The sequence below is a fragment of the Corvus moneduloides genome, chromosome 8, assembly GCF_009650955.1.
Source record: "Corvus moneduloides isolate bCorMon1 chromosome 8, bCorMon1.pri, whole genome shotgun sequence".
NCBI classification, from domain to species: domain Eukaryota; kingdom Metazoa; phylum Chordata; class Aves; order Passeriformes; family Corvidae; genus Corvus; species Corvus moneduloides.
The window spans coordinates 18,011,416-18,038,350 of NC_045483.1; the positions used below are offsets into that span (position 1 = coordinate 18,011,416).

At 41.3% G+C, this 26,935-nt stretch overlaps 1 protein-coding gene across 2 annotated transcripts in view; it reads left to right on the forward strand.

Annotated features, from left to right (window-relative positions):
- The first annotated feature begins 233 nt into the window (after nucleotides 1-233).
- The window catches only part of VSTM4 (V-set and transmembrane domain containing 4), a 32,948-nt gene continuing 6,246 nt past the window's right edge, over nucleotides 234-26,935 (forward strand). Inside the window, exons 1-7 of one of the 2 annotated variants that reach the window (XR_004241493.1) lie at nucleotides 234-352; nucleotides 5,602-6,000; nucleotides 9,610-9,678; nucleotides 10,475-10,582; nucleotides 13,096-13,129; nucleotides 18,650-18,762; nucleotides 19,605-19,666. Coding sequence is in view for 1 of the 2 variants with exons in the window: in XM_032115872.1 (XP_031971763.1) it covers nucleotides 298-352; nucleotides 5,602-6,000; nucleotides 9,610-9,678; nucleotides 10,475-10,582; nucleotides 13,096-13,129; nucleotides 18,650-18,762; nucleotides 19,605-19,666 (840 nt within the window). In the remaining variant the exon portion in view is untranslated. The remainder of the gene's footprint in view (nucleotides 353-5,601; nucleotides 6,001-9,609; nucleotides 9,679-10,474; nucleotides 10,583-13,095; nucleotides 13,130-18,649; nucleotides 18,763-19,604; nucleotides 19,667-26,935) is intronic. The other variant, XM_032115872.1, reaches the window with a different exon arrangement.

Here is a 26,935-nt window from a genome sequence, read left to right on the forward strand (position 1 = left end):
GGCGTGCGGCGGACAGAAACGACAGGGAAGAGGGGCAAGAAAAAGAGGAGAATTGAAGGGGGGCAGGACGCTGGGAAGCGCAAAGGAGTAGGGAGGGAAGGAAGAAAGCGGAAAAAAAAAAGGAGGAGAAAGGGGAGGAGATGAAAAGCAAGAGGAGAAGGGAGGACCGGGCGGGGAGGAGGCGAGAGGCCGGGGAGGAGAGGAGGGAGGCAGCTCGGCAGAGGGGGACGGGACGGGACGGGACGGGACGGGACGGGACGGGACGGGACGGGAGCCGGCGCCGGCACCCCGCGGGCCATGCGCCTCCTGGCTACGGCGCTGGCCGCCCTGCTGGCCACGGCCTCGGCCCCAGGTAAGCGGCACCGCGGTGCTCAGCGCCCGGAGGGGCCGGAACTCTCCCTCGGCCCCCGGCGGGACCCCGGCCCCGCCTGGGCAGCCCCCGCGGAGCGGGCCCGGGTCCCCCGCGCCGGGGCGGGGCTGGGGCAGCGCCGGGCTCGGGCGGCGGGACGGGCGCTGAGCGAGAGCCGGGGGTCCCACCGGGGCAGCCCCGCCGGCCCGGCCCCATCCCTACCCCGCTCCGCCGCCGGCTCCCCGGGCTCCCGGCAGCAGCGCTTCTGCACGGCGATCGGATCCTCTTTAGAAAAGAAAGCCCTTTCCATGCAGGTTCATGGAAATGCGTCCTCGGCCGTCTTGTATGCCAGGCAAAGCCGAAGTGAAGGGAGATTTGGCATTGTTTTTTTCCACAGGTGCCCTAATCCCGTTGGCATCAGGTGGAAATGGAACCTGTAGGTCACTTGTAAAAAGTCTCCTCCCTTTTAAGACCTTTTATGCCTCCAAAAACAAAGGTATATTGGCGTTTTGTGTCCTGAAGCTGCAGAACAGATATAGTCTGGATCTGAATTCCAGGTGCAGTGAGTTTAGAGGGGTGGTGAAGCCCTGCTCATTCAAGGCTAATGAAAGAGTTGAATTCGAACTCCACTGCAGAACGGCAGGAGATGGTGGAGGCAGAGGTTTGGTTCAAGTCCATCTTTAGTCAATGCAGAAGCTTTCTCCGAGGGGGAGCCTCTGACTTGTGAAACTTGCAGACAGATCTGTTCAACTGCAAACAGCTGGTTGTTCTTCGGTGCTCTTGCTAGCCAGCTCCTAATTACTTTCATTTAAACAAAGAACTTTGCTTTTTCCTGGCTCATCTGCTCTTTTTAATTGTAAAGAAATCAAACTAAAGCAGGCTTTGACAGTAGCATAGCTTCACTGAACAAACTACAACACAGATAAAAGCCATCCCATATGCTTCTGGTCATGGAAAGCTGAGATCAGAAGGTAACCACCCTAGTCGTATGCCCCTCTAGCCCCCCAGATACCCCAGTCCCCCAGCTATCAGTCCTCTCAGCAGGTTGGGTTGTACGCTGGGTTGAAGATTCTGCCTGTCAGTCTCCATGGAGGATGGAAGAGTGGCCTGTGTACAACACCAAACCTGGACTGTGAGCAGTTGCGCACAGGAACAACTCCACTCCTATCTCAACTGAAGTAGCTGGGGTTCTCCCACAGAACCACAGCCATGCTGAAAATGCTCACCACGTGTAAGGACCGAGTGGTCACTTTAAGTCCTTTGCCACTGTTCCAGCACAGACAGAGGGGAGAGGCCCAATATAAACAAGTTTCTGGGTGCTAGAAGTATATTTTGGTACTACTGACAGTGCTGTGAAACTGTGTTGCTGTGCAGTATGGCAGACAGCAAACTCCAAACCTAGCTAATTCTTGGACTTGAACTGGTGTAAGCAGAACTGGACTATTTTCAAAGTGAGATTTTTTCAAAACAGCTCTTAGTCAGCAGTCACCTTTCCAGACTCCCCACAGGCTACTGAGACATGCAGGTAGAGTGTACCAGAGAAGCGAGCAGCTGAAATGTTGGGATGGGAGCAACTAAGTGAGCTCATTGCAAAAAGGAGAGAAGTTTGATGGTTAAGCACACTGCAAAGGAATCACCAAGTCTCTGACTCTCTCTCCTCCCCCTTCCTATAAATAATTTCCCTTTCCAAGTGGAAATGAGACTAAAACTCTTGTGGTGAGCTCCACCTGAAGGGCTCCATCATGCTATATTGGGAAGGCAGAAGAAAAGCAGTGATTCCTCACTTGAAACAGCAATTTGAAGTCTAGAAATTCAGTACAGTTGGCACACAACCCTGCTCTCAAGTTGTGAAGTCTTCTGTTCTTGGCAAGGAGCCCATAACAAGGGTAAACCTCATGTTGGGGCTGACCAGTGCCTGCTAAAGACAGGAGAAACATGTCCACTCGTGTCTCAGAGCCTTGAATGAGGGTTTTCCTTTCCACATAGGAGGCAAATGAACTTTCCTTCAAAATCCACTGTTCCTTCTCCAATGGCAGTAGGAGGATAAAGTCAAATGGATACTGTTTTTCTGTTTTATGTAAAGCATCGCCTGACCCTGTTCCACATCAGCTGATACCATGGTAAAAGCACCATGAGATTTCCAAAACTCTCCCCATTGCTGTACTTGTGCAGCTGCAGCAATAGGAGCCACGGAAGGAAGACGAGGAGATAAGTTCCCACTGATCAGAACACATGAAGGATGCAAAATTTGATACATCCTTATAAAAAGGCATGCCCCCAGAGGCAAAGTAGAAGCCTTAGGTATAAAATACCAATGTTTGTATGAGTGTAAACAGCTAGAAAGGGATCAGAGTCTCCATGTACAATGCCGCTTTATCTTCTCACAGGGGCTTCCATCATCACCATATCTGACTTCCTCTGTATTTTCTCTTGGGTACTTCCTGGCACTGTGTTCTGCCTAGTTTGGAATTAAGCAATGAGCTTTTTGCCTTTTATTTTGGGACTCTATTTCACAATTACTCCTAGCCAGCTTTTCCAAAAAAGAAATTCACATGTCAGGAAAATGACATAATTGTTTTTCTTTACAGTTTTCACGACATGTTCATAATTTCAGTAAAAAAAAGGTCTGTGTTTTTAACTTACCCAAACGATAATTTTATAAATTATTTGTTAAACATTTATTGCCTAAGTACTTTTGAGGACCCCAAAAGTGTTGAAAATCTTAAACTTATTCCATATTTACTAAGCAGCACAACCTTCACAATGGCAGAGACAGCCATTTACTGGCTTTCCTTCTGCTGGTAAAGCACCAAGGCTGGTAAGTCCAGAGAGTAATAACTGAAGTTTCGTGCCTGGAAAGCTTTTGGTGGGATTCAGTCTTAATTTAAAATTTTGACATCCTGTTATATGCTTTCTACAATGCAAAATAACCTCTTTCTTTGGCATTTGCATGAATTGCAGACACAAACATAATGCACAAATAATTTTATCAATAACCTCATCCATGCTTAGCTGTAGTTTCTTCAAGAAAATTTTTTTTAAAAAGCCAAACTGTTCTTTATACAAAATATTTTCTCCTTCATAACAAAAAAAAAAATGTCTACTTGGAATAAACCTGCCATTCATTGGAGATTTCGACTGAAGTGGCACAAAATAATTATCATACTATTAATTTTCAGAATTCTTCGCAAACAGTTGCAATTCAACTTCTTTAATTTAGTGGATTTACTGTAAATAAGGTGATATAACTCACTGCTTCATTTCACAGCTTCACTGGGACCATAAAACCAGTGTCTCTGTCTCCAGTACTCCTTCAGAAATAGAATGGAAATACTTTACTTGCTTATTTTGAAGATAAATACATGTTTGTGTTTCAGGAGCTGATGTCAGACAATAGTCTCTGCCAAAACTCTCATCCCCTTTGTTAAAATGTTCCTTGCTGATGTGCTAGAAAAGTGTCCAAAAATGAAAAAATAATTCTCCCAGAGTTGCAATTCTCATTAGTATTTGAGTACAGTACAGTATTCACATAACAGGAAGTTCACAGTTTAGAGGACATTTCATGCTTTGCAGAGTGCATTGCAGGGAGTGCTTGCTCACTGCTGGAACATGGTTCTTTCTCTAGTGGATGCCCTCAGATGGGTAGATTACACATCACAAGTCATTTAGGGAACACATTGCCACAATACACCGTTGGTCAAAAATAGATCACTCTCTGATGTGACTAATCAGGACATTCTTAATGTGCGTTAGGAAGGAAATAAAATGAGTGTTGATTCGCATGCCTCAGAAAATCAGTCCAGTATAAATCAGTTAGGTTAGGAAAGGGAAATCTTCCTCTAATGAACAGCTATGGACACTTTTTTCAAGCTTCACCTATAGTGGCTACTGTTAGAAGTAAAGCAGAGAGGCAAACAACTGGTCTAAGTGAGGTTTAGGATGAAGAACATTAAAGACAAGAATCAGAATTAATGGAACAATGGAATAATCATTTGTCCCAATACGATCTCATGTCATATTTTTTCATGGAAATAATGTCAGATTAACTTGAATTTGTAGCCAGAAAATCTAGTCTGCTGGATTTAACCCAGGTTTGAGATGACCACTGGATTATGACAAGGAGAACATTACTTAAAACAGAGGACATGGAGAACTGTAGGATATAGAGAATTCAGTGGTCTTCCAGTGATAATCTAGGGAACAGTATGAAATAAGGTTTGCGCAAATGATGTCTAAAAGAGGTAGACAGAAGCATGAACATTGAAATTGTGACCTTATCAAATTAGCATAAGACAAGGATGGCACATAGGTAAAACTGAGGATGGGGTAACAGAAGTGGAGCAGAAATTAGTACAGCAAAGTCACATACTTGGGGATTAGTAAGAATTTCTTTGATACACTGAGAGCTGAACTGCAAGTGACAAGAGAAAACACCCAAGTATGCTATATATAACCTGCCATATAATCACATATGAAAGTATCATGGAAAAAACAAGTTAATTCTGGGATGTACCAGGCAAGGTATATCCCAGTCAAATCTGAGAAGTACTGTGAGTATTCCACAGGACACTGAAGAACTTCTTTCCAGATACTGCCTATAACTGCAGTCAATTAAATAAAAAGAAAATTAAAATAATTACAATCAAACCCAAAATTTAAACTGTAACCAGTGCAGAGAAGGGCTGTTAGGGTGAATAGGGAAGACACTACTTTACTAGAGGAGACTAACAGAGCTTGTCTTCTTTAGCTCAACAAAGCAAAGGCTGAGGCCAGATAATTGCTTTGTATATGGAGTCAGGAAGTAAGCTCTAGAGAAGAAAACGCTATTTTAAGCTTAAAGCTGGCACAGGAACAAATGAGCATAAACTGGCTATTGAAACCATTTAGCCTGGGAGTCCTAAGAAGGATGCAAGCCATCGGAAGGGCTGGTCACGGAACAGCTTTCCAATACGTTTGTTCAGACTGATAAAAGATTATATAAAGTTGGTCCTCTGACAGTAACAAGGTCTCCATGTCAGCTCTGTGTTATTGATTAGTGACAGAAAAAATGCTAGGGCAGGCTCACTGAAGGAGGGCCTCATGCCATCTTTAACATTCACAGACAGATGCTGTCAGGGTCTACAAGGTCATTAAATTGCTGCACACTAAACAGATACCGTCAGTTTACCTGCTGTGGGCTTGCATGCTGGGACAGATCATGGTGCTGTTGTGCCTATATGGAGGATTCTCACCATCTTTTCTTTCCTTTGCAGATGTTTGTGAGGCTTTAAACGTGACAGTCTCTCCTGGACCAACAGTGCAATACTCCGAGGGGGATAATGCTACCCTTTATTGCCACATTTCTCAAAAGAGAAAGACAGACAATTTGCTGGCTGTGCGGTGGGTCTTCGCTGCATCACCTACCCAGGAGCATCTGATGATCAAAATGACAAAGTTTGGGTCTGTCCAGTATTATGGAAATTATACTCATAATTTTCAAAAGCAAAGACTTCATCTTCTCAAAGAGAAACATGGAACTATGTACAAATTCCTTATTTTAAGCCTCCAGCAAACAGATCAAGGACATTATATATGCAAAGTCCAAGAAATTGGCAAACACAGAAATAAGTGGACAGCATGGTCAAATGGTACAGCAGCTACTGAAATAAGAGGTGAGAGACTATTGATTTCAAGTCTATAATTTCTTCTTGTCCTGTGATCCCTTTTTTTTTCTTGGAAGTTCATCCGTACGACATTTGAACTTAGATTATTTTTAAGTGTAATCTGTGGATAGGAGAAGAAAACCTAGTACTCAGCTTATGTGTTTTGCCCTTCTCTTGGTGTTTCTGTTACTCTTAGTTCTAGTCTAGCAGCAGCTGGTAAGTAGCACTTTTAGTACCACTTCAGTACTATTGTTTACACCACTTGCAGCCAGAAAGCAGAGCTAGAAAAGCAATGGCCATCCTGCTGGTATTGAACTTTGGATAAAATGGCCAGCAACAAGTGGCAGATGTGAACCAAGTTGAAAACAAGCCATCTCTTTAGGATGGATTAGCTCAAACCTTATGCCACCATACTCACACTTTCAGAGATGGGTGAAGTTGGATTTTGAGAGCAGACTCCTTTGGAGAGGTGGTTTTGCTCAGCAGTTGTGCCATCAGTGCTAGCTGGCAAACTAGCCCCCTACTTGTGTCTTTATAAACAGAAAATTTGATTTCCCACAGGGACAGCCCTAAAGATAATGCCAGAAAGCAGTATAGAGTGTTTTCTCATTGTTCCTAAATGCCTGTAGTGAAACATCTGGATTTGTCAGAAGTTCTTGGAAAGGGAATGGCATGTTCCAAGTAAGTGGCAGCAGAAGAAAAAGCAATATAAAATATTGTCACACCACCTGTTGTACCCCTCCTCCCAAAGAGACACTCCACAGCTTTCGTAGCTTCTCAGACTATTGCTGATTGTAACACTGAAACTGCTCATTGGTTTTCATAGCCAAAGTATGGGGCTTCAGATCAATGCAGTTGTTGAAAAGAAGGAAATCCATCATTTTTCAGTCTAGTCCTTAAATAATATTTTTCCCCTGATTTCTAGTATGAGTCATGAATATATAATCAGAATAGGGATTTGAGACTTGTGACTTCATAATTTTCACAGTCTGCTCAGCTCTATTACTTCACTTGAAATGAACCAAAGCAGAGCAGGAGACCTGAGACAAGGGAGGAAGGCTGGCCAACCTATAGAGAGTTGTAGACACCCTATGGGGATCTGAGGCAAACACCACAACCACCCTGGCCCCCCCAAAAGCATATTTATTCTAACTCTAAATCCAGATTAAAGATACCAGAAGATAGCTGAAATATTGCATATCTTTAAATGTCATAGCAACTGTTTTACCACTTAAAGCCTCTTGACTGGAAAAAAAGGACCACCTTTGCTAGCATTTGGCTAATGCACCCTGAGTGTACAGAACTTGCTGCACTTGAGAGGGAAGGTAACTCTTCTGAGCAGTGATAAAAGCTTCCAGTTTTCCCAACAGTAACACTTGGGCTTTTCAAGGAAATTTTATTCCAAACACATTTTGTATTTTATATTATGATCAGTTACACTTTTTATTGCAAAGGGATTTACTTATATTACAGTTAGACCCAGGATGCAACAAAAGGAGCAATACAAATTGCCTGAAGCATTTGGATACTTAAGTTGTACTGCTTGTGCTTTATCAAATAAGGTAGCAGTGTTCCACCACATCACAGTTGCTGTGTTGCCTAACATTTTGTTCCAGTAATGTGTCTGCAGTTATGCCCAATTCAAAATAGTATCTTTATGCTAAAGCACCAGGCAAATTTCTTAAAATTTTGCACATCAAGCAGAGCAGAAATAGCACGGTCTATTTTTTTTTTTATTATTTATTCACACAGGAAGAGGAGGTTACTGTGCAAGACACAAATTTCCAGAGAGAAAAGAAAAGGACAATTCTCTTTCTTCAAAATGCAACTTGCTCTTGAAGCAACCTGGATCTGTAGTATCTACTGCTATTAATTTATATTTAGATTTTGTTATTTGCTAGCAAGTTTGCACGTGTAAATTTGCATAGGCCGTTAAGAAGTTGCAAATACATTTTGTTGCAACACATAAATTTGCACAAATACACATAGTGGACTTACAGAAAAACAATTGAGTTACACGCTACAGTTCCTTACTGTGTAATGATGACAGTCTAATTTTAGCTACATATCTGGCTTCTACTTTAGAGGCAAAGTACATTTCTTTGGAAAAGAAGCCTTGTTGTGCAGATGGAGTCCTTACAGTCTTCTGTTCCTGCACTCATGTCAACTACAGCAACTTTGTAGTGTTTTCAGGTCCACCTGAAATTTAAACTGTTGTAGTTTGCCCCTTTCATCGTGAATACAAGACATCAGATAGCATCTACAAGAAGGCTACTGTTAAACCTTGTTAGTAAAACCAAGAGAAATCCATGTGCCAGTGTTGCCAAGAAGTGTCTCCTAATCCAGCCTGCAGTGTCTTCTGTCTAAGATAAAGTCAACCTTTTTCCCTTCCCCCATCTTCTCATTAAAGGCATCTGCTCCTTTCCTGGGCTTGTGTGGTCAATGTCAGCCTAAAACCAAGTTAGCAGTCTTATTTACAGTAGAGAATACACCAAAACACCAATTTATCATAGACCAAAAAAAAAAAAAATTCTTCTACTCCCTTCCTATCAGAAAACTCTAATCCATATCTCAGAACAATATGCAGCACCCCAGAAACATCATTTACAATCATGTAATCCCTCAAGAGACTGCATGTCTCTTAGAGTAATACATGTTCCAAATGGTTTACAGTCCAAGCGAAGAGACTACTTGTAGGAAGACAAATACAGAAAATTAGGCAGTCCAACTATAGTCATACTGGCATGGACAACAAAAAAGTAGATGATCACAACAATCTGTCTTGTTGGGAAGTTTATGTATCAGAATTTGCCACAGAAGAGAGTCTGAGTTCTTCAGTATTAGTTGCATGTGGCATTTTCTAATGGTAAAAATGTTGCAAGATACAGGAATGCAAGATTATTTTTTTCCCCAAAATGAACAAAAGCCCTTTTTTCCAGGGAAGTTATTCTGAAATACTTGCCAGAAATCTACACATGTGATGCTTTCATGTAACAAATGAGTAATTTGTTAAAACATCCAGGATGAGCTTCCCATCACAACTGAATAGAAGATTTCATTAGTCCTGAAAGTTGTATATCCATTGATCTAGCCCCACTCTTCACATCCCTGCAGGGCTCTCTGTAATGAATTCCTTTCCAGTAAGATACTTGTTCTCTAATGATTTGCCACATGAAGCTCTCTTGGAGGTTCAGACCTCACTGGCAATCTGGAGGACATTACCAGGCTCACATTTCATTGCAATGATTGCTAGAGGAAGAAAAATCATGGAATTGGCATAAGTGACATCATCTAATCTGATGTCATAAAAAATATCAGCATGCATAAACAAGCTGGCTGAGGAGAGCAGAAAGGGTTTGGAACAATGTTTCAGCAGTCAGAGCATTTGGATGCTGGTGCTAGCCTGTACAGCTGTTATGATATTGACAGTCACCCATCCTCCTCCTGAAACAGAGGGGACAGTTCTGTGCAGCTGAAGTGTTTCATCAAAAGGCAGTTAGATGAAGAAAGATCTTGGGGCACTGAAGTCTAAGGCAGAATACATTTACTTTAAGAGGTTCTAACTTTTTATGCCACACATTTTTCAGTTTTTGTTGTATCTTCTTTGGTTTTTTTCAGTGATTTCAGCAAAAGCTTCTGATCATCCCACTTTCAAGAAAAACCATGAAGCCTGGAAGTTTTTTGAAGGTAAAGATACATCTAACTGCTTCTGGTTCTATACTCGATGTCAGTTTATTCCAATGCTACAGGACACCTAAAGTGCCCCAAATCAGGACCAATTTTGCTATTTCCTGTGCAAACCCAGGCCTTGCCTGAGAAACCATCCCACAAAGTACAAGGGGTGCTGGACAAAAGAGAATGGAAGCGTCCAGCTTCAGTTTCTTGTATATCTGTTATGGCCAATGGGAAGATAAGCACTGGGAATGTGTTACAACACCTGAATGAAAGCCATAAAGGGAACCTAAGGCTGTAGATTGAAAAAGAAAAAAAAAATACAAAAGTTAAAAGCCAGTGCTGCCAGCAAAAGAAGCAATTGCAGCCTTTCTTCCTTCTTCCCCAGCCACTCAACACTCTCCCCACTGTCACTTTTCTTGCTTCATTGTTTGTGTGTTTGTTTTTCCCTTTTGTTACAGAAGAAAAAAGTACAGCTGTTTGAACTGGGAAATAACCCAACTGAAGTCCTTTTGGGTTTTGAGATGTTGCTCAAAAAAACCCCAAAACCCAAACCAGTCCTTTGTTAGCTCCTGAAAGCCACAACTCATAAGTGTAGCTACACCTATTTGCATTTATGGAGACTTCAACCAAATTTTAAACCGAGCAGGATATTACAGGAAAGCTTCAAGAGGGTTAAACTACTTCTGAGCAGTTACCCAAAATCTTTTGGGCCAGAGCCTGTTTGGATCTTGCAGACATAACTTTTTTCTGGCCTATCACCATGGAGCATCAGCTGCAACACTGACTATCATCTGTGCTTGGTTTTCAGATCTGTACGTGTATGCAGTGTTTGTGTGTTCCATAGGAATCATCAGTGTCCTCCTTTTTACACTTGTCATTCTCTGTCAGTCACTTCTGAACAGGAGGAGATCCACAGGTGAGTGAAATGCCATTCCTGATGACTGCAAAGACCTTGCCAAAAAGGGGGGCATGGGGAGGGGAGAAGAGAATTAAGAGAATGCAGAGGAAGCAGGAAAAATAAATATTGCCTTGCCTTTATTGTAATTTTAAATAAAATTGGTAGGAAAAAAAATTCTATCAGCCAAACATGAACAAAGGAATTTTCCTCCCTTTTAATAGACATTTCACTTCAAATTTGCTTCAGACTTTTCAAAAATCTTTCGCCTTTGCACAAACATAAGTTGGTCGTTGGAACTTCTTTCAGAGGAGACCACATGCTGTATCACTAAGTTGCATTCTGACCAGAAGCTAAAATCTTGCATGAGTCACGTTTCTCCAAACATGTAGGGTGGTTTCAAAGCAATCTTACTCTGTTCTGTTTTATTCTCCTTTCCTGAGTAGCTGTCAATATTCTTGGGAATTTGAAGGGTTTTATTAGCACTCTCTCACTTACTGTATTTTTTGAAACTGAAGCATCATTTCAACATTCAAATCTGTCTTTTCATAATAATATTTCAAGATCAAGGGTTACTGTTTCATTCTTCTCTGCCTCAAATAGGGTTTCTCAAAGAGGCTACATCTGCATCAAAGCAGTGTTTTTATAAACAGATGTGCTACTTCAGATCTGTGGAGTAACCAGTGCAGGCTCTACTTTCATTTCATTTATTTGGAGACCTCACACAAGCTGCAAGGATGAGATACCAGCACACTTAGCAGCCACCATGTCAGAGGAGAGTGTAAGGACCACCTCTGAAGAGAAGCTTTCAGGAGGAGTTTGGTCAGTGCCTTGCCTTGTTAATGACAGGAGAGAATCATGACTTTGCTGCCTCTGCAGCCTACACAGATCCCACGAAGGAATGAGTGACTCAGATACACACGTGAGAAGACATGTAAGCCAAAAATAGATGTATAGAGAAGCCCTTGCCTGACCACAAACACATTTCAGGCTGTGGCTCCATCTTCCTAGTAGTGCACTTAGTAGAGTAACTCTGATTCTGACTGAACCCAACAACTCTGCTTGCCAAGAGGAAGGAGCAAGATTGATGTTATTCTTCCTACCCTGTAAAGTGATGACAAAGGTTCTGTGCCAAGGGAGTACCCACACTTAAGTATGTTGGTCATGGTGAGTCACCCTGAAGCCACAAGCACTAGACTGATGTATCCCAGTTTTTCTTGGGCAGACGTTGGGTTAGAATTTGCTTGGTTTTGTCAATTTACTGCTGTGACCATATAAGCAACTCGGAGGAAAGGTCTATTTACATTGAACCAACACCAGCTAAATATTGAAATAATATACAGTATAGAATAAGGATATACAAAGGAGAAAAAGTAGGTTCTTCTGAGCTGCTAAAACCTTTCTTCGCTACCCAAATATCTGAATATTTGCATGCTCAAAAGCATGTCAGCACTGTACATGAGCATCCCCTTACTCCCAGAGGGTCAGGCCTACTGTTCTCCTGTACATTTAAAAAAGGCCTGGCAGGTAGATGGAAGCACTGCCTTCACTAGCTTAAACATGGCCTCTGTGTTAGTCCCAGCTCTTGGTGCTCTCAGCTCCCCTTTCCTTAGGACCAAAACAGGGAGCTAGCTGTATAGCTCCCTTGGAATGGGAGAATTTAGCTAAGTTCAAATATGAAAACTTTCCCGTAGAGAGGGGCATAGTCATGTGAGTGCCCTGTTGTCTGGTTTTTGTGGTCCTTTAAAGAACAGAGAAGAAGGGAGTGGCATGTCTAGGTTGCATTCAACTTGACATCATGACCCAGGGATGCACCCTCTCATCCTTCTGAGATGGAAATTGGCAGTAGATTGACCAGAAGAGACAGAGTCTGTCCTTTTAAGAGAGGCATAGAAGCCACAAAGCCACAAAAGAGCATCTTAATAACCCTGGCTCCTAAAAGGCTGCAGTGGGGGCAGCTGCCCTTGCTCAGGACTACTGACTCAAAGGAATAGGAAGTAGAAGGATTTACGCAGCTCACACACACAGCTGTCAGAGACAGGATAGTGGCTGGATTGGACCTCTGATCTGATCCCAGGAGGCGATCCTTTATGCCTATGGTCACAATCTGACTTACATTAGGAACAGCAGTGGCTCCTGTGGGTGAATGGTTTATTTCAGGCTTCTGGAAATAAATACAGGCACCACAAGGGAAATAAAAGTCTTCAAAGTAAAATTACTGGCCTGCTGTGCTTTTCCTTAGCAAGCTGTCTTTTGGCTGGGCTGACCACTGGAATGCGTGTTGCCCGGCATTTCCACAGCAGATTTTTGGTGTTTCATACATTCCCCTCTCCCAAGACTAGCTATGTCTTAGAGTCAGACTGCATTTTAAAGCACAACATAATGTATGGTGACGATCAGGAGCTCTCCCAGTGTAACAACCTGGCAACTCCACAGTCTCAGCAACACAGGTCTTTCTGCAGTGCCCATTTGAAATTCCTAAACTATGTTGGTGTGAAGCCACATTTTCTTTGTTTTTTTCTTTTCTTTAACAGTGAAGCATTACCTGGTGAAATCCCCCCAGAACAGGTAGGAGATTACACATCTCTTTACTATAAACCAAGGTACCAGTTCTGGATTTGTTTTGCTCTGTATGCTGAAGAATAGGATTAATGTTTTCAAAATGCTTATGGGAACATAAAGAGTCCCAGGTCCCTGACTCATGAATGTGCCTGCTGTGCAGGAAAAGGGAGATCTAACTGGGCTAGCTGAAGGTCTTGCAGGTGCTGCAGTGACAAGCCCCTCCTTGATGCTTTCTGAAGAAGCCTGCTTTCATCCCTTGTAGGTTTCTAGGGTTTCCCAGCACCTCACAGGATGGTAATGTCTTAAACCATCCATGCACATAGAACAAATCACAATGTTACCCCATGATTCCCACACCCAGGAATGAAGTGGGGGTTCAAAAGCAAATTTTCAAGGCCCACAGTCTGTTTGCAGCTGAAGACTCCAAGTGATGGGAAGAATTCTACTGCTGCTGCATTCCTTTAAATACCATTGGCTGCCAAAAGTTTTTGATGGTGTGGCTATACAACTGATTTCCATTGTATGATTTTCCTGATATGCATATTGGACTGGAACTGCAGTAAAAATATATGACAAACATTTTACAAACAAAAAGGATGAAAGAGATATGTCTCATAAAAACACAGAGGCACAGCTGTTTCCCAGTTTTCAATGACAGAAACCATGTGTTTCTAGCCTTACAGTTTAAATCCAATACGTCTTGGTATCACATACTGTTTCTCATCGTATCTTTAGACACTACAGGATTCAATGCCAAGTATAGCACACCCTAGATCCTCCAGTAGTGTGATTTTTAGTGCATTCTCATGGGATTATCACAGTATCCAATCTAACTGGCACTCAGATGGAAGTGAAATCAAAACAAAGCCACACAGGGTTCAGGAGAGGCGAGTACAAACCGAAACTTTCATGTTACTCATGGACAGATCTTTGTTCTGTGACCTTGGCCAGCCATTGCACCACCCAAAAATTCAGAGAGACAGCTCAGCAGTTTTCATTTTTTCCTGGATGTTTTCTCTTTTCCCCTTCTTTATTAGCTGCTGGGACAAAGTTGGAATTACAAAAAACAAACAAACAAAAAAGAATGGGGAGGGGGAGGAAATCTAAGTAGATTGGTAGAGAACACAAAAAGAGAAGAAAAATGAGACCCAACTGAAAAAATGGAGCATGGCAGTCAGATAAAAACTCATACTACAAAATCTGGTTCTCTGGGAACAGATGATGTAGCAGTGATACTGCTGCAAGCACTAACTTAAGAGGCTGAATAGAGGGGAGAAAACAAGCCCATGTGATTTCTTCACCATAAAACAGAATCTCAAGAAATGAAAGAAGTGCATGACTCTATATGGATAAAAACACAGTTTTCATGTATTTCGGTGTGAAATCTTTGATCACACAAATGCATGGCTAAAAGTGCATTGACTTGGGGGCTTTAAAATGAAATAACTATGAAAGTGTTACCAGTATGTACTAGTTTGAAAACAAACCAGTGGGAGGCACCAAGTCAGAATAACAATTTAATGGAAATTAAAGAAAAAGAAAAAAAGTAAAAGAAAACACTGGTTCAAACTGACAGAGTCAAGGTACAACCTGACACCCTGTTAGGCAGGGTGGTGGTAGCAGTCTGGTAGAATGGTGGCTGCAGTCCTCTGAAGCAGTGATCCTGTAGTAAAAGAGTCTGCTCTTCCTCAGAAAGTCCAATGGTGGCTGTGTAGCTCCTGTCCCCTGGAAATCCAGTGGAAAGGTTGTCTCTAGTGTTCAGAGTCCCAGATTATATCCACGATGGGATGCTTGGTTCCTCCCTCTGGGTGGAGCATCTCACAATGGGGTAATGAGTCATGAGGCCAAGTGTTGATTAGGCTCATTAACAGAAGATAGTCCGGAGGGAGTTATCTCTGAGTCAGGCGGCAGGACAATGATGGGCAATTAACAGAAAGATAGTCTGGGGGGAGGAGGCAAGGAAACACTGCCCCACCTGGTTTCAACAGCTCATGAGGATGGTGATAGAATACACTGCAACCCAGGACACAGTATCATAATTGTTATGTTTCACACTTGGTACCATTTATTTTCCACTCTCTCCTCAAAACACAAACCATTAATTCCTTTGAACTCGTTGCTCTTCACCTGCAAATTCCTTGTCTTGGAACTTAATTCAACACATATAGACCCAAAACCTACTGTCTAAATATTCATTAGGCCAAACTGTTTAACTAATTTGCATGAGGTTCTTGCCATTTAAAATTACTACTGTGCAAAATTCAGCCTTGATTAGAGAAGCTCAACTCCAGTTCCCTTAGTGATATTTCAAATACAGAGTAGAATCCAGTTTCAAAATTACATTAATAGTCTGATGTCTAAGAAATGTCTGCATTCGCACTGCAGTAATACCTAAGCATCTTAAAATATTTATGTCTTGATGTCAGAATTATGTTTTTACTTTTAATTGGGATCTAAAGCACAGCGGGCTACGTGAATTGTCCCAGGTCTCACAAAATGGCCATGGTAGAAAAGAAAATTAAGTCCAGATTTCCTGAGTATAACAAAGCAGATGTTTAGGTTTTGGTTTGCTATTTGACCAATAACAAATTAAGGGGAAAAAAAAAGAGTTGACCAAAACCCATTTCCTTACCACATTTTTAAAATAACTACCTAAATAAAATAGTACAGTTATTTTTAGTTTTCCAAACCACCTAATTCCATTTTCTGATGTTTTCTTTTCTTTAAATACCCTTCTTCTTATTATTTTCCTTGTTATTGGATCATTTTGTCAGTTTTCAGATCCAGAAACCCCTAGGAGGCAAAGCTTTGAAAACAGGAACATTTTTTTCTGTCTTTTATATTTGTGTTGGCCTGAACTCTCCAGTCCTTCAGTGACTGTTCTTCTGGAGATAAGTAATTGGAGGTAAATAAAGTGTTCGCCTCAGAAAGCTGTCCATCTTGACACCTTGGTTCCACAGTGCCAATCTCACATCACAGGAGCAAATTCTGCCACACAGAACCAGAACCAAGAACCCAACTATCCCTGGCACCTTTTCACACAGCTCCCCTATCTGAAAAATAGCCAACTCCCAGTTCACTCAAGTGAATTTTTTGTCACCCCCATGCAGACCTTTGACAAGAGAAAATAGCTGACTTAGGTGACAACAGGCAAAGTTCCACATCCTAGGGTCTAATAAGAGTAGCAAAGCCAAAATTCTAGTAGCTTCCCAGGTCTTGCAACAGGCATGACCTCCAGGGAGATTGCTGCCCTGGTTCCATGATTATTGCACACCTTCCACAGGTTACTTCCCCAAACCCCTGGTTTTTTATTGCTCTCTAAAAACTCATTAGATCCTTCAAGAAATGCACAATGTGACACCATTGAAACAGAAGCCAGGAGGCTGAAGAAGGAACTGGAGATAAAAAACTAACTTTCCTTTTAGACATAGAACAAGACAAGCTCACAAAGAGGCAGTGTTTCAGAGCCAAGGAGTCTTCTCTGAGCCTCCTTGTGTGGTTTGAGGAGCTCAGTTCTAAGACAGCAAGTATAGTTATTGTATCTCCCAGAATCAGTTAACCCTGTGTGGCCCTGGCATTTAAAAGAAACCTTCGAGTCACAAATACATTTCTTTGTAGCTTCACTATTTCAGTGGCAAAGCAGGAATAATAACTAATGCAATGAATTGACACTAAGCCTTTTCATATATTGCGCTTAAAGAATTTATATCGGAACAACAGCATCTTTAAGCTACACATCTGCCTTAATGACCTGGGATTACTAAACCCAAAAACATTAAAAAAAATCATTCTCATCTCCTTTTTGGTAGTCTTTCTTCTTGGCAGTTTGCTGTTTGTGCAAAGAAGCCAGGTAGAGCAGTTTTATTTTCTGCTGGTTTTAAACCATTTTGTCTTGATTTTAGTATAGAAACAAATGGTTGTTGTGGGATAGGTTCGTAGCAGAGCAGGCAGACTTTGAAATTGTTTCAGTGCAACCCTCTGTTTACATAACTGATGTGATTTATTCATAATTCATGAACATATTTTACTTTTTAAATGCTTTTTAGAAAGTTTGGCAGCAATCTATGTTTTTGACTGAGTACATGAAACAGAACTCAGGAAAATCAGCAAACCAAAGTATTTTTGTAATCTACACAAGTGTAAATCCAGAGAGTGATTTTACCAATGGTAGTGACAGTCATTTGGATTTACAACTGTGTAAAATGGTAATGTCTGTAATTTTGTTGTTCTTGTGTGGGCAATAGCTGACACATCTTAACTTTTGTTAAATCTTTGGCCCAGTCTGAATATTTTATTCTATTAATATAAAGAGAATGTTTCATTATGCAAAAGAATCTGGAGATGAACAAGAGATTGGGTCAAAGGATTTAAAATTCAATGAGATAAGTGTTGTCAGTGTTATGACTGTGGAGACCCTGGTTGTATTCCATGGTGTGGTGGAACTCCCAGCACAGAAGAGAAAGGTCCCCACAACCATACTGCCCTAGTCTACCCCAGGGTGAGCCCAGGGGCAGATGCAGCTGAGAAATGGCTGCTTACCAAGTCACCTCCATCACCATAGTCATCATAACTAAATGGTTTACCCTCTCCTCCCACCCCAGCTGTAAGTCAAGATTCCTTTCATCACCACTTAAGCCAGTACAATTTTATTCCCCTTTAGTTGCAGGCAGGGAGCCCCTGCACAGTCAGTTACCCTGCACAGCTCAGCTGACCCGCGGTGACAATCGCTGCCACCTGATTGTGCATCCAAGCCCCGAATATTCAAAGCAGGATTTTTGATCTCAGGCTTTGGGAGATGATAAGGGTAAAGAGTCCAGCCTTGGAGGATGTTAAACTCCAATAGTCCAAACACAGAAACTCTTGGATAGGAGTCTGTTTACAGTATAACTTGTACTCTTCCCTCATAGCACCTTTTCAGCACAAATATACTGGAGAATGCCCGAGTTAGAGATTGGGGCACAGTTTCTCCTGTTATATTCCCTGAGCACACTGGCCCCCTTGACGAAGCCAGCTTTTGCTAGCGGGTTTGTGAGCTGCCTGAAGACATGCTACATGCTCTCCTGGCCCCTCAGCCAGTCTTAGCCCAGAATCTGCATTGAAGCTTTTGCTTTTCCATACACTTCCCATGGGAGCTTATGCAAGTCACATAACCTGTCTGTGTCTCTAGCCCTTGAGGGCAGGCAGGCAGAAGTTCACCCTGGGTGCATCAGTGGGGTCATACATGCTTCTAAGGAATAGGTGCTATGAAATGGGTCTTGTTTAAACCTGACAGTTTGCATTTTCTATGCCAGGATGAGTGAGACTCTGAGTTTCTCAGCCATACTGTATGTCTGAACAAATGCAAAAGCCAGAGCATTTCCAACCACCGTAAGAGGTTTTTCATTATATACCCTAATAACAATCCAGGTTGTTGGGCATGAACTCTCACAAGTAGAAGGTGATGTGTTTGCATGAACTCACACGGACAAACTGTCTTTCCCTCCATTGCCTCCATTTTCCCCTCACTTTTGGGCCTGTGCTTTGCAGCTCCGGGGAGACAGTTACCAGTGTGACAAGCATGTCTCCTCTACAGCCTAAGAAGGTAAAGAAAAAGAAAGAGAAAGAGAAACTGGAGCAGCCACCAGCCATCCCAGCAAAAGGTATGAATACAGAGACACAGAGGTATTTCAAATCCTGAGCACAACCATGGAGGGACAGCAGAGTGTGGGACGTCAGGAATCTTTCACTTTGCCACTGTCTCTTCCTCTGCCTGTTCTTGCTCCCATCTGTGGGGGAAGAAATGGCCTCTGCCTGCTGCTGGGACAGACTTTCACCTCCCTGCAGCTTTAGCCATTCTGAGATGCTACTCAATGAGACCAAGCAGGAGGTCTCAGCTCACACTAACCAGAGGAGAGACAGGAACCTCTGCAGCAATATTCACCCTGCTCAAAGAGAAGATTAAAGTCAGGCAAGTTGAAATTACTTGTTGGGGGTATTCTGAGGGAAGCCAACACATTGCACTCTTTAAAATTGCTGGTGTACTTGGGAAGTCAAGCAAACTGGGCAGATAAAGACCAGCCTCTTGGGGACTTCATTTTCCAAGAGGATTTGCAACTCCAGGGTCGGTCTCACAAACTCTTGGGTGTACTTTCTGAGCAACACTGCCAGTGCTAAGCCAGTGGGAGAGAGAAGGGAAAGGACCTGAAGATTTACTGTGGTTTAGGTAACAAATGATCAGTTCTCCGGGGGTATACTTGCTCTAGTGTTTGCACACAAACAGCATGTTTTGCATATCAGATTCTTTAATCTTATGAATTTTTCTAATTCATAAGCATTATGGTTCCTTGTAAAATACCTGAAATATGTTTAAACTCATGTATAAGTACATGCATCTGCTCCTAATTTGCTATTAATATGTAATTTATAAATTGCTAATACATATGCTAAAAATGACAGTGAATGATAATAATATGAAATGATCCCTTAATATTTATTTTTGTAGCTCCAATTGCCAACAATTTCCCTAAGCCCAAGCTCTTGAAACCTCAAAGAAAATTGATCCTGGTGAGTAATTTTCCGTGACATAATTTTCTGCATATTCTTCTGTCTCAATACAAATGCTGAAATGTTGCCAGAACTCTAGGTTCAGATACTGTAAATCGCCTTAAAAAATCATACAGGTCCTTTTTTTTTTTAAGTAATACTTTTTCAAGTGATGAATTATCTTGGTTCTTTTCATTTTGAGCATAATGTTACACTGGATTATGTTTTCCAGCTTTCTAACAGTTGTCATGTCTACAAACTTGGCCTGTTCTTAAATGAAACCTGCTATTCCTTCTCACATGCTTCTGGCAGCTGGTGTTTTGGAAAAAAATACCAATTACTGACAAAATCATAACTGTACTGGTCACAATTCTTTTGAGACTTCAAATCAGAAATGGGGAGGCTTATTCTGCACTACACTGCTGTAAGTCAGAAATGCCTTGAATTGCAGGAATAAGATGTATATATGTAGCTCATACTAAGGAAAAAGCCCTTCATATAAAAGTTTCTCTTGGGTATGAGTTTCCGATTGAAAAATACCCCTGCAGATACATGCAAGACAAATCAGATAGACAGTGAGATGTTTCTCTGCTTTTGTAACAAAGCAAGGCCTGGACAAGACATCCAGCAGTAATAGAGTGACACAGTTTTATACCAACTCACTTCAGATGCCTATAGCTGCAGTGCTCTGCTATGGTCCCTGTGTAGTCAATAGAAAGAGAGATGAATTAAAGTAGGAACCTGATGCTCCTAGTAATTCAGACTACTCCTCTGAATTGCCTTTTGGGAATCCTTTCTCCCTTCTCTGGCAATAGAGAGATCACAGAGAGACCAACTTTCTATATTAGGTGAAGATGGGTACCTAAAATTACGCCACTGGAATAACCCAAATGCCATGTGATGGTTTCACTTTCAGATGAGAGTTAGAATTGAGAACCTTCCCACCAACTGTCAGTAAATAACCTCTACATTTTACAACCCTGGATACCTGGGCATAATGCCAGGTGTCTTGAGAACAGTTCAGCTAATATCTTGGGCAATTTTTCTGCCTGGATATGGAGCTCATCATTCCTCTGCTGGTCCTGCAGGGATTGCCCCTTGGCCAGACTCTGCTCGTACAGGTCAGGCTTCAGTAGAGGAAGAGGCAGAGTTTTAAAACTCCGTGAAAAAGGCCTTATGTCAACATAGGTAATTGTGGCCAAAGCTCTGCTAAGAAGACAAAGACACAGATGAGAGCCTTTGGCACCAGGGCTGACAGGCACCCTTTGCCGTGCCCACGGTGTAAACCCCAGCGCCCGGGCACATCAGTAATCAGGCAGTCTCAGCTCTCTTATGAAAAGCTCTCACCAGTTAAAGCACTCAGACTCTTCCTGCAGGTCAATAAAGCACATCGACACAGGCTAAACTTGAAGTAAATCTGTTTCCAGATGCTTTTTCTTTCTGGAATAATTCCAAGGATAGCCCTTAAATAGCTGTTGGCTCTTCCCTTCCTGCTACAAAACACCAGTCAAGGTCCAAACACTTTGGAGGTTGAGCAGGAGTAAAGCCTTTTCAAACAATGAAATCAGCTTTGTCTCCCCTAGCACAACTGAGGATCCACACGCTGCATGCAGACAGCAGACTCTGTTTTAATGCCTTGCTGTTGGACTTTGGCAGCAGTTTCTGTATGTTGCTCTCTTCCCTTTCATATTTCACTTCAGAGTGCACCTGGAGAAACATAGCCCACAGAAAAGACACAATCTATGGACATGAGTTAGTTTTAAGTCAAAAAGTGATCCAACAAATATAAACGGACCTAGCAATAAAGTGCATTGAGGGACAAAATAAACTAAACTGAAGTAAATCTATAAGGCATATTCAGAAGCTGAGCAGGGCACTTGTCAGAGCAGTTTGCCAATTCTGTTCCTCTTGCCTCCTTTTACAGCACAGTTGTCTATGCTTTTGTATTCTCAGGGGGAAAAAAATCCATACTTTCTGCTTTTAAATTACTTCTTTTCAGTGAGGAAAATTAAACTAACTGAAGTAAAAGAAGTTTAAAGAAAGATAAAAAATGTAGAAAATACAGAGAAAAAGACATATCATATACATCTAAATGAAACTTTAAAAAAAAATTTTCAGCAAACTTGTCTCCCCATTTTAATTCTCAAAAATTTCTCGGATTTTAAATTTTCAGTGTGCTTTGGGGCAAAAGAAATTAATATCATCATCCTGCCAAATCTCTGCAGGATAAAATAACTTCCTTTCCAGCTATAATTATTGCACAGCTGGTGTCTACACTAGGTCTTTTTTCACTGATGGCACACACTTACTAGGCAATCGCTACTGCAAAGACAGACACATATCGCTGAGTTTCTGGACTACTTCTGCAGCTTCCCTGTGCAACTCAGGGAAGGGACTGTATTGGGGCACCAGGAGAATATTCTAGAAAACCTAAGCTAACAAGCTAGAGTATAAGGGAACATTACAAAATAATTCCAGTGTTTTGGGAAATTTTTTTGTAATAGCCTAAATACCAGCAAAATTATTTCCAGAGGACATATGCTTTTGGTTTCTTGAAAGATGTTTATAATAAGCTAGAGAATTTCTTTTGTTGTTAACGTGCTAGAGTGGGTTGCAGTATAATTTTACAAGAACACAATAACCTGGATAAAATATGGACATAATCTCAATGAAAATTAAAAAAAAAAAAAAAAGAGAGAGAAAGTCTAATACCATGTTCAATTGCGCAGTGTTGAGTAAAGCCTTTTAAATACTCTGCTTAAGTCATATTGCTTTTGCTTTAGCCAGAATAACGATTCTATGCTCCCCCTGTTGCAAAAATATTCCCCATCAGTGTCATTCTCTATTAGCATCAACGAGAAATGTGTGCAGATCAAAGGAAATAGAGATGCTGAAATGCAAAAAGGGATGTTTTTTATAGCATGCAAGAAGCGCAGAGAGTCATTACGAAGAAGAAAATTCTGGGGGCCCACAAACTCTTCTCTCTAAGGGCTGTTCTGCTCTAGCCTTAAGTACTTAGCCCGTTGAGTTGGTAGAGATAAATCTTCTACTTCCTCAACCAAATTTTCTGGTAAGCCTTTCATTGCCTCCTAGAGACTAGCTGTCATAGCCCTAGAGTGTCAGTTATAGAACATCATCTAAATGAAAAGGCTTTAGTGTCTTTTCATGAAGGTTTGAACCATCAATCTTAGGAGCTCCTGTGTGATTCACTACAACCAATGGAAAGGATGTGACTTCAGGTTAGATCAAACCTTGAAATCTTTACTTATACAAAATTTTTTTTTACTTCATCGTTTTCACACCAAATTGTAAGGGGAGGAATACCTGCCCAGATAAGACAGGCTATAGGGAATCCTCTGATTCTGCCACTGACATTTGCACTCTGCTACATCATATAACCATCACACTTTGAAATCAGGTGAATATCTCCTGTATTACAAATGATCCCCTTGGGCTTAGTTCTCCAAACACATCCATGAAAAGCTCACAGTACACAAGAGCTGGCTTTTGCTGTTCCTACACTGACTAACCTCTTACATAAACTCTTTATTGAATGTAGTGTATCTGGCTTCTGTTGTTCCTCACCACAGTGTACATGTTGTTCCTGTGTGACTTCTGGGCAGAGTGATTTCAGTGACCATAGCGCTGAGCTATTTAAGAGAAGCATCCTTCTACCTTCAGCTCCCACAGTGTAGACAGCATTGTTTATTTCAGCATGGATTGGATCACCAGTGGCTCAGTGCTACATGATTACTGAGATCTGCTTTTGATGATGATGATGATGATGATGATGTAAAAGTTACTTGAGAACCAGGAAGGGATTATGGTTATCCAAGGCTGAGGGAAATTTCTAGAAGTCAGTATTTCACACAATTAGTAGGATTCCTCAGTAGTCTTAACTGTAGGTACCATTGGCCCTTTCCTTGAGAAAGAAAATGGAAGTGGAATACATCTGCTCAGTAATTTGTGAATTCTGAATCTGGGAGCAATCAGGTCTTCCCTTCTACTGGATGACTTTAAATTAAAAGCTGTGCCACCTTCTGTTAGAAGAGTTGCTTCCTCCACATGTAATAATGGGTGACAATTTAAGCTCCCAATTTATTAAGGCATTATTGATCTCCACAGACTTCAAGTAAGACCATACATATAATACACAAAGCAGTGGTGAATGGTTTTACCCTAGACTCCCTGTTATTCTTTAATATTTCTATTCAGTCCTCATAATTCCTCTCTCTGCAAGATGAATAATCCTTTCTTTTTTTCAGTGTCTCCATAGGATATGAGATGTCCATAGGACATGAATATCATTTGTACATTCAGGTTGACACTCAGAACTCAACGTACTCAAAACTACTGAGTTATGCTTGCTTCCTGATTCAGATCACAGGTTGCTATCTTTATGCCCAGGAAGGAATGATTTGTATAAATATGTAAAATTTCTTGTTGGATCTGTGTTGAGACTTGTGTATTTACAAATTCCCACAGTAGATGATTTTTGTGTGATGACACATTTGGAGTAATAGAAGTGCCACCCACAGTAGATGATTTTTGTGTGATGACACATTTGGAGTAATAGAAGTGTAACCAGTGAAGTGAAAACTTTTAATTACTTCCTTGGCTTTTTTTGAATGATAAGAAATCAGCTTGATTTCCAGCAATGTTGGTTTAGAATCTAGGAATAACTGCAACTGTAAAAGCAATAGAGCATTAGCAAAGGGGAGGGTGCTCTTCCCCCAAAACTCATTCAATGGGACTTAAATCATCTTTGTCCCTGACTTTGTAATCATAACTTCTGTGGGATGCAATAACAAAATTTAGATGCAATGGTGAAAGAGTGTTCACAAATTGTTGTAGATATTGTTCTCAGGGAGTATAGGCATTTTATTCTATAGGAAGTAAAAAAATAGATATCTTAATGTGAAAAAACCTGTCCTTTTTAACTGATAATGCCACTAAAAGTCATAATTCCTACTCTCCATATTTTCCAATGTCATATTTATTAGCTTTGGCATTGAATGTCTCTCTTGATATTTCATCTTACTGGCCAGTAGATGGATTTCTAGAGGAAAGCTCATTTTGCAGATCTAGCTTCAGAACTTCTGCAAAAGTAATTTCTGAAACTCCTCTGTTCCAGGGGAATCTCTGGCTTTCTGCCTGCAATCAAGTCACTGACATTGGTAAACACTTGAAGCTCTTAAAAAAAGAACAAAAAACTCCTTCTGACTTCTGAGTTATGGTACTATCTTAATGAGGAAATCATCCCACTGAAGTTCATAGGGCTTGACCATTAAGTGTATCTGTGGCCCTCAGGAACACTACTGATTTCAGACCACATAGTATAAAGGGAGGGGGTTTCCTGTGTATATTTAAAAATAGGACTGTCAAAGGTTAATCCTTTTCTCTCTGAAGCTACAGTGAGTTTTGTCCTGCCTGACCCCACTGCCAGCATGTGCTCTCTCCCATGTCCTGGTGGCCCAGACAAGTGAGTTGCAAACTCATCCACCAAATCATCTTGGATCTTTGGATCCACCAGATCATGCTGGATCTTTGCTTCAGCACATCCTCACTTTCACCTCCATCACTGACTCTCCAGTGATGGCCAAGCTGGCAGCCACATCCCATCGCATCCCATCCCCTCCATGGCTTCAAAAACCAGATGCTTTGAAAAGGAGATATGCTGAGGAGATGATGGGCTACCCCCTTTCCCTTAAGCTGCACTCAGCATGCAGTTTCCACCCTTCTGGACATGGATACAGAGACAGCCAACAATCTCTTCCTGTGGTAACACAGCCCAACCAGTTGGCCTGGGGAGTCCTGTCTAGACAGTTTCTGATGGAGTGTGCTCAGGCAGTGACACTGGATGCTCCTGAGCTGTGCCATCTGGACAGTATCTGAGCTTTTCTTTGGAGCTTTTTACTGACTATGACTACAAAACAGGATGTTTCTCAAACGTTAAAGGAAAAAGGCCAAAGAGTCAAGTTTGGCTTTTGCAAGAGAAAGGGAGAGAAAATAAATGGTAGTTCCAGAATGTGCTTGCTGGGAACAACTCCTTCATGGCACTGGGGCAAGGCTGCTTTCTTGGTGCTGTGGAGTAACCTGGCCAGAAGTGCAATTCCTAGAGACTGGGTCAAACAAACTTTAGCAGCACCTCTTGACTCTTTACCTTTCCCATTTGCACTTCCTGCAGCATTCCTGGGCACCACATGTCCACCCAACAGCATGGCATGGCTGGGCCACAGGTGGCAATTTGCCATGCACTGGCAATCACACCAGCAAACATCTGCAGAATTGGCAGGGTTTTATCCTTGCTGACCTAATCCACTCATCCATGAGTGCAGACCATGGCAGTGAGGGTGGAGTTCCATTTTCAAGTGTTACTGCAGGAAACCGGAGTTACTAAAAATACTGTGAAGCTCTGACAGGAATTTCATAGAATCATAGAATGGCTTTAGAAGGGACCTTAAGGATCATCTAGTTCCAACCCCACCACCATGTGCACAATTTGGGATATATGCTTGTTGAATCCAGAAAACTCAGTGCTGAAAATTTAATTTCATCTATAGGAGTTTATTTTCCCTTGTGTAAAATTCTTTCTGTATCATATCTCAAACAAAAACTACATCACATGTGATTATATAGGCACTGAATTCAAAGGCGAATGTCTGCAGCAATAGTCTCCAAAATATTTAAGACTGAAATGAACTGCGAAGTCAGGCCTTTTCTGCTTATTTTTGATAGTAAACTAAAAATTCACATTCAGTTTGTCATCTTCATAACACGTGTGGTCATGGAACAGTGAGACTGCAGCAATCTCTATGTGCAAGTTGGCATCAGTTGTTTTTGCAGAGAAGTTGAATTTATGAGGTTATTATTTGCTTGTTTTCTTCATACCTAATTACAAATTTGGATAAGAGTAGTCTTAGTTAAAACTTCAAGAACTTTCCCATCTGACAGTGCTCAGAGTAAACATTCTTGAGGCTGCCAAGAAACAAATTAGCTAAGCCTAGTAAGAGAAAAATTGACATTCCTGGTAATTATGACATAAAATTCAGAATAATTTTGATTGAAACCCAACACTTCTATTTAATTTCTAACACATTTATATACTAGACAAACCCAATAAAAACAAAACTATATATACACGTACTTTAGTTTCTTTTACATATTCACATGATAGACCTTGCAGATTGTTTAATAAGAGAAACGTTCCTATAAGTGAACTCTTTTGAATAGTTGCCCATGGGAAGCTCTGTGACTGGAATAAACTAAAATTAAACTGGAAGAAATCTG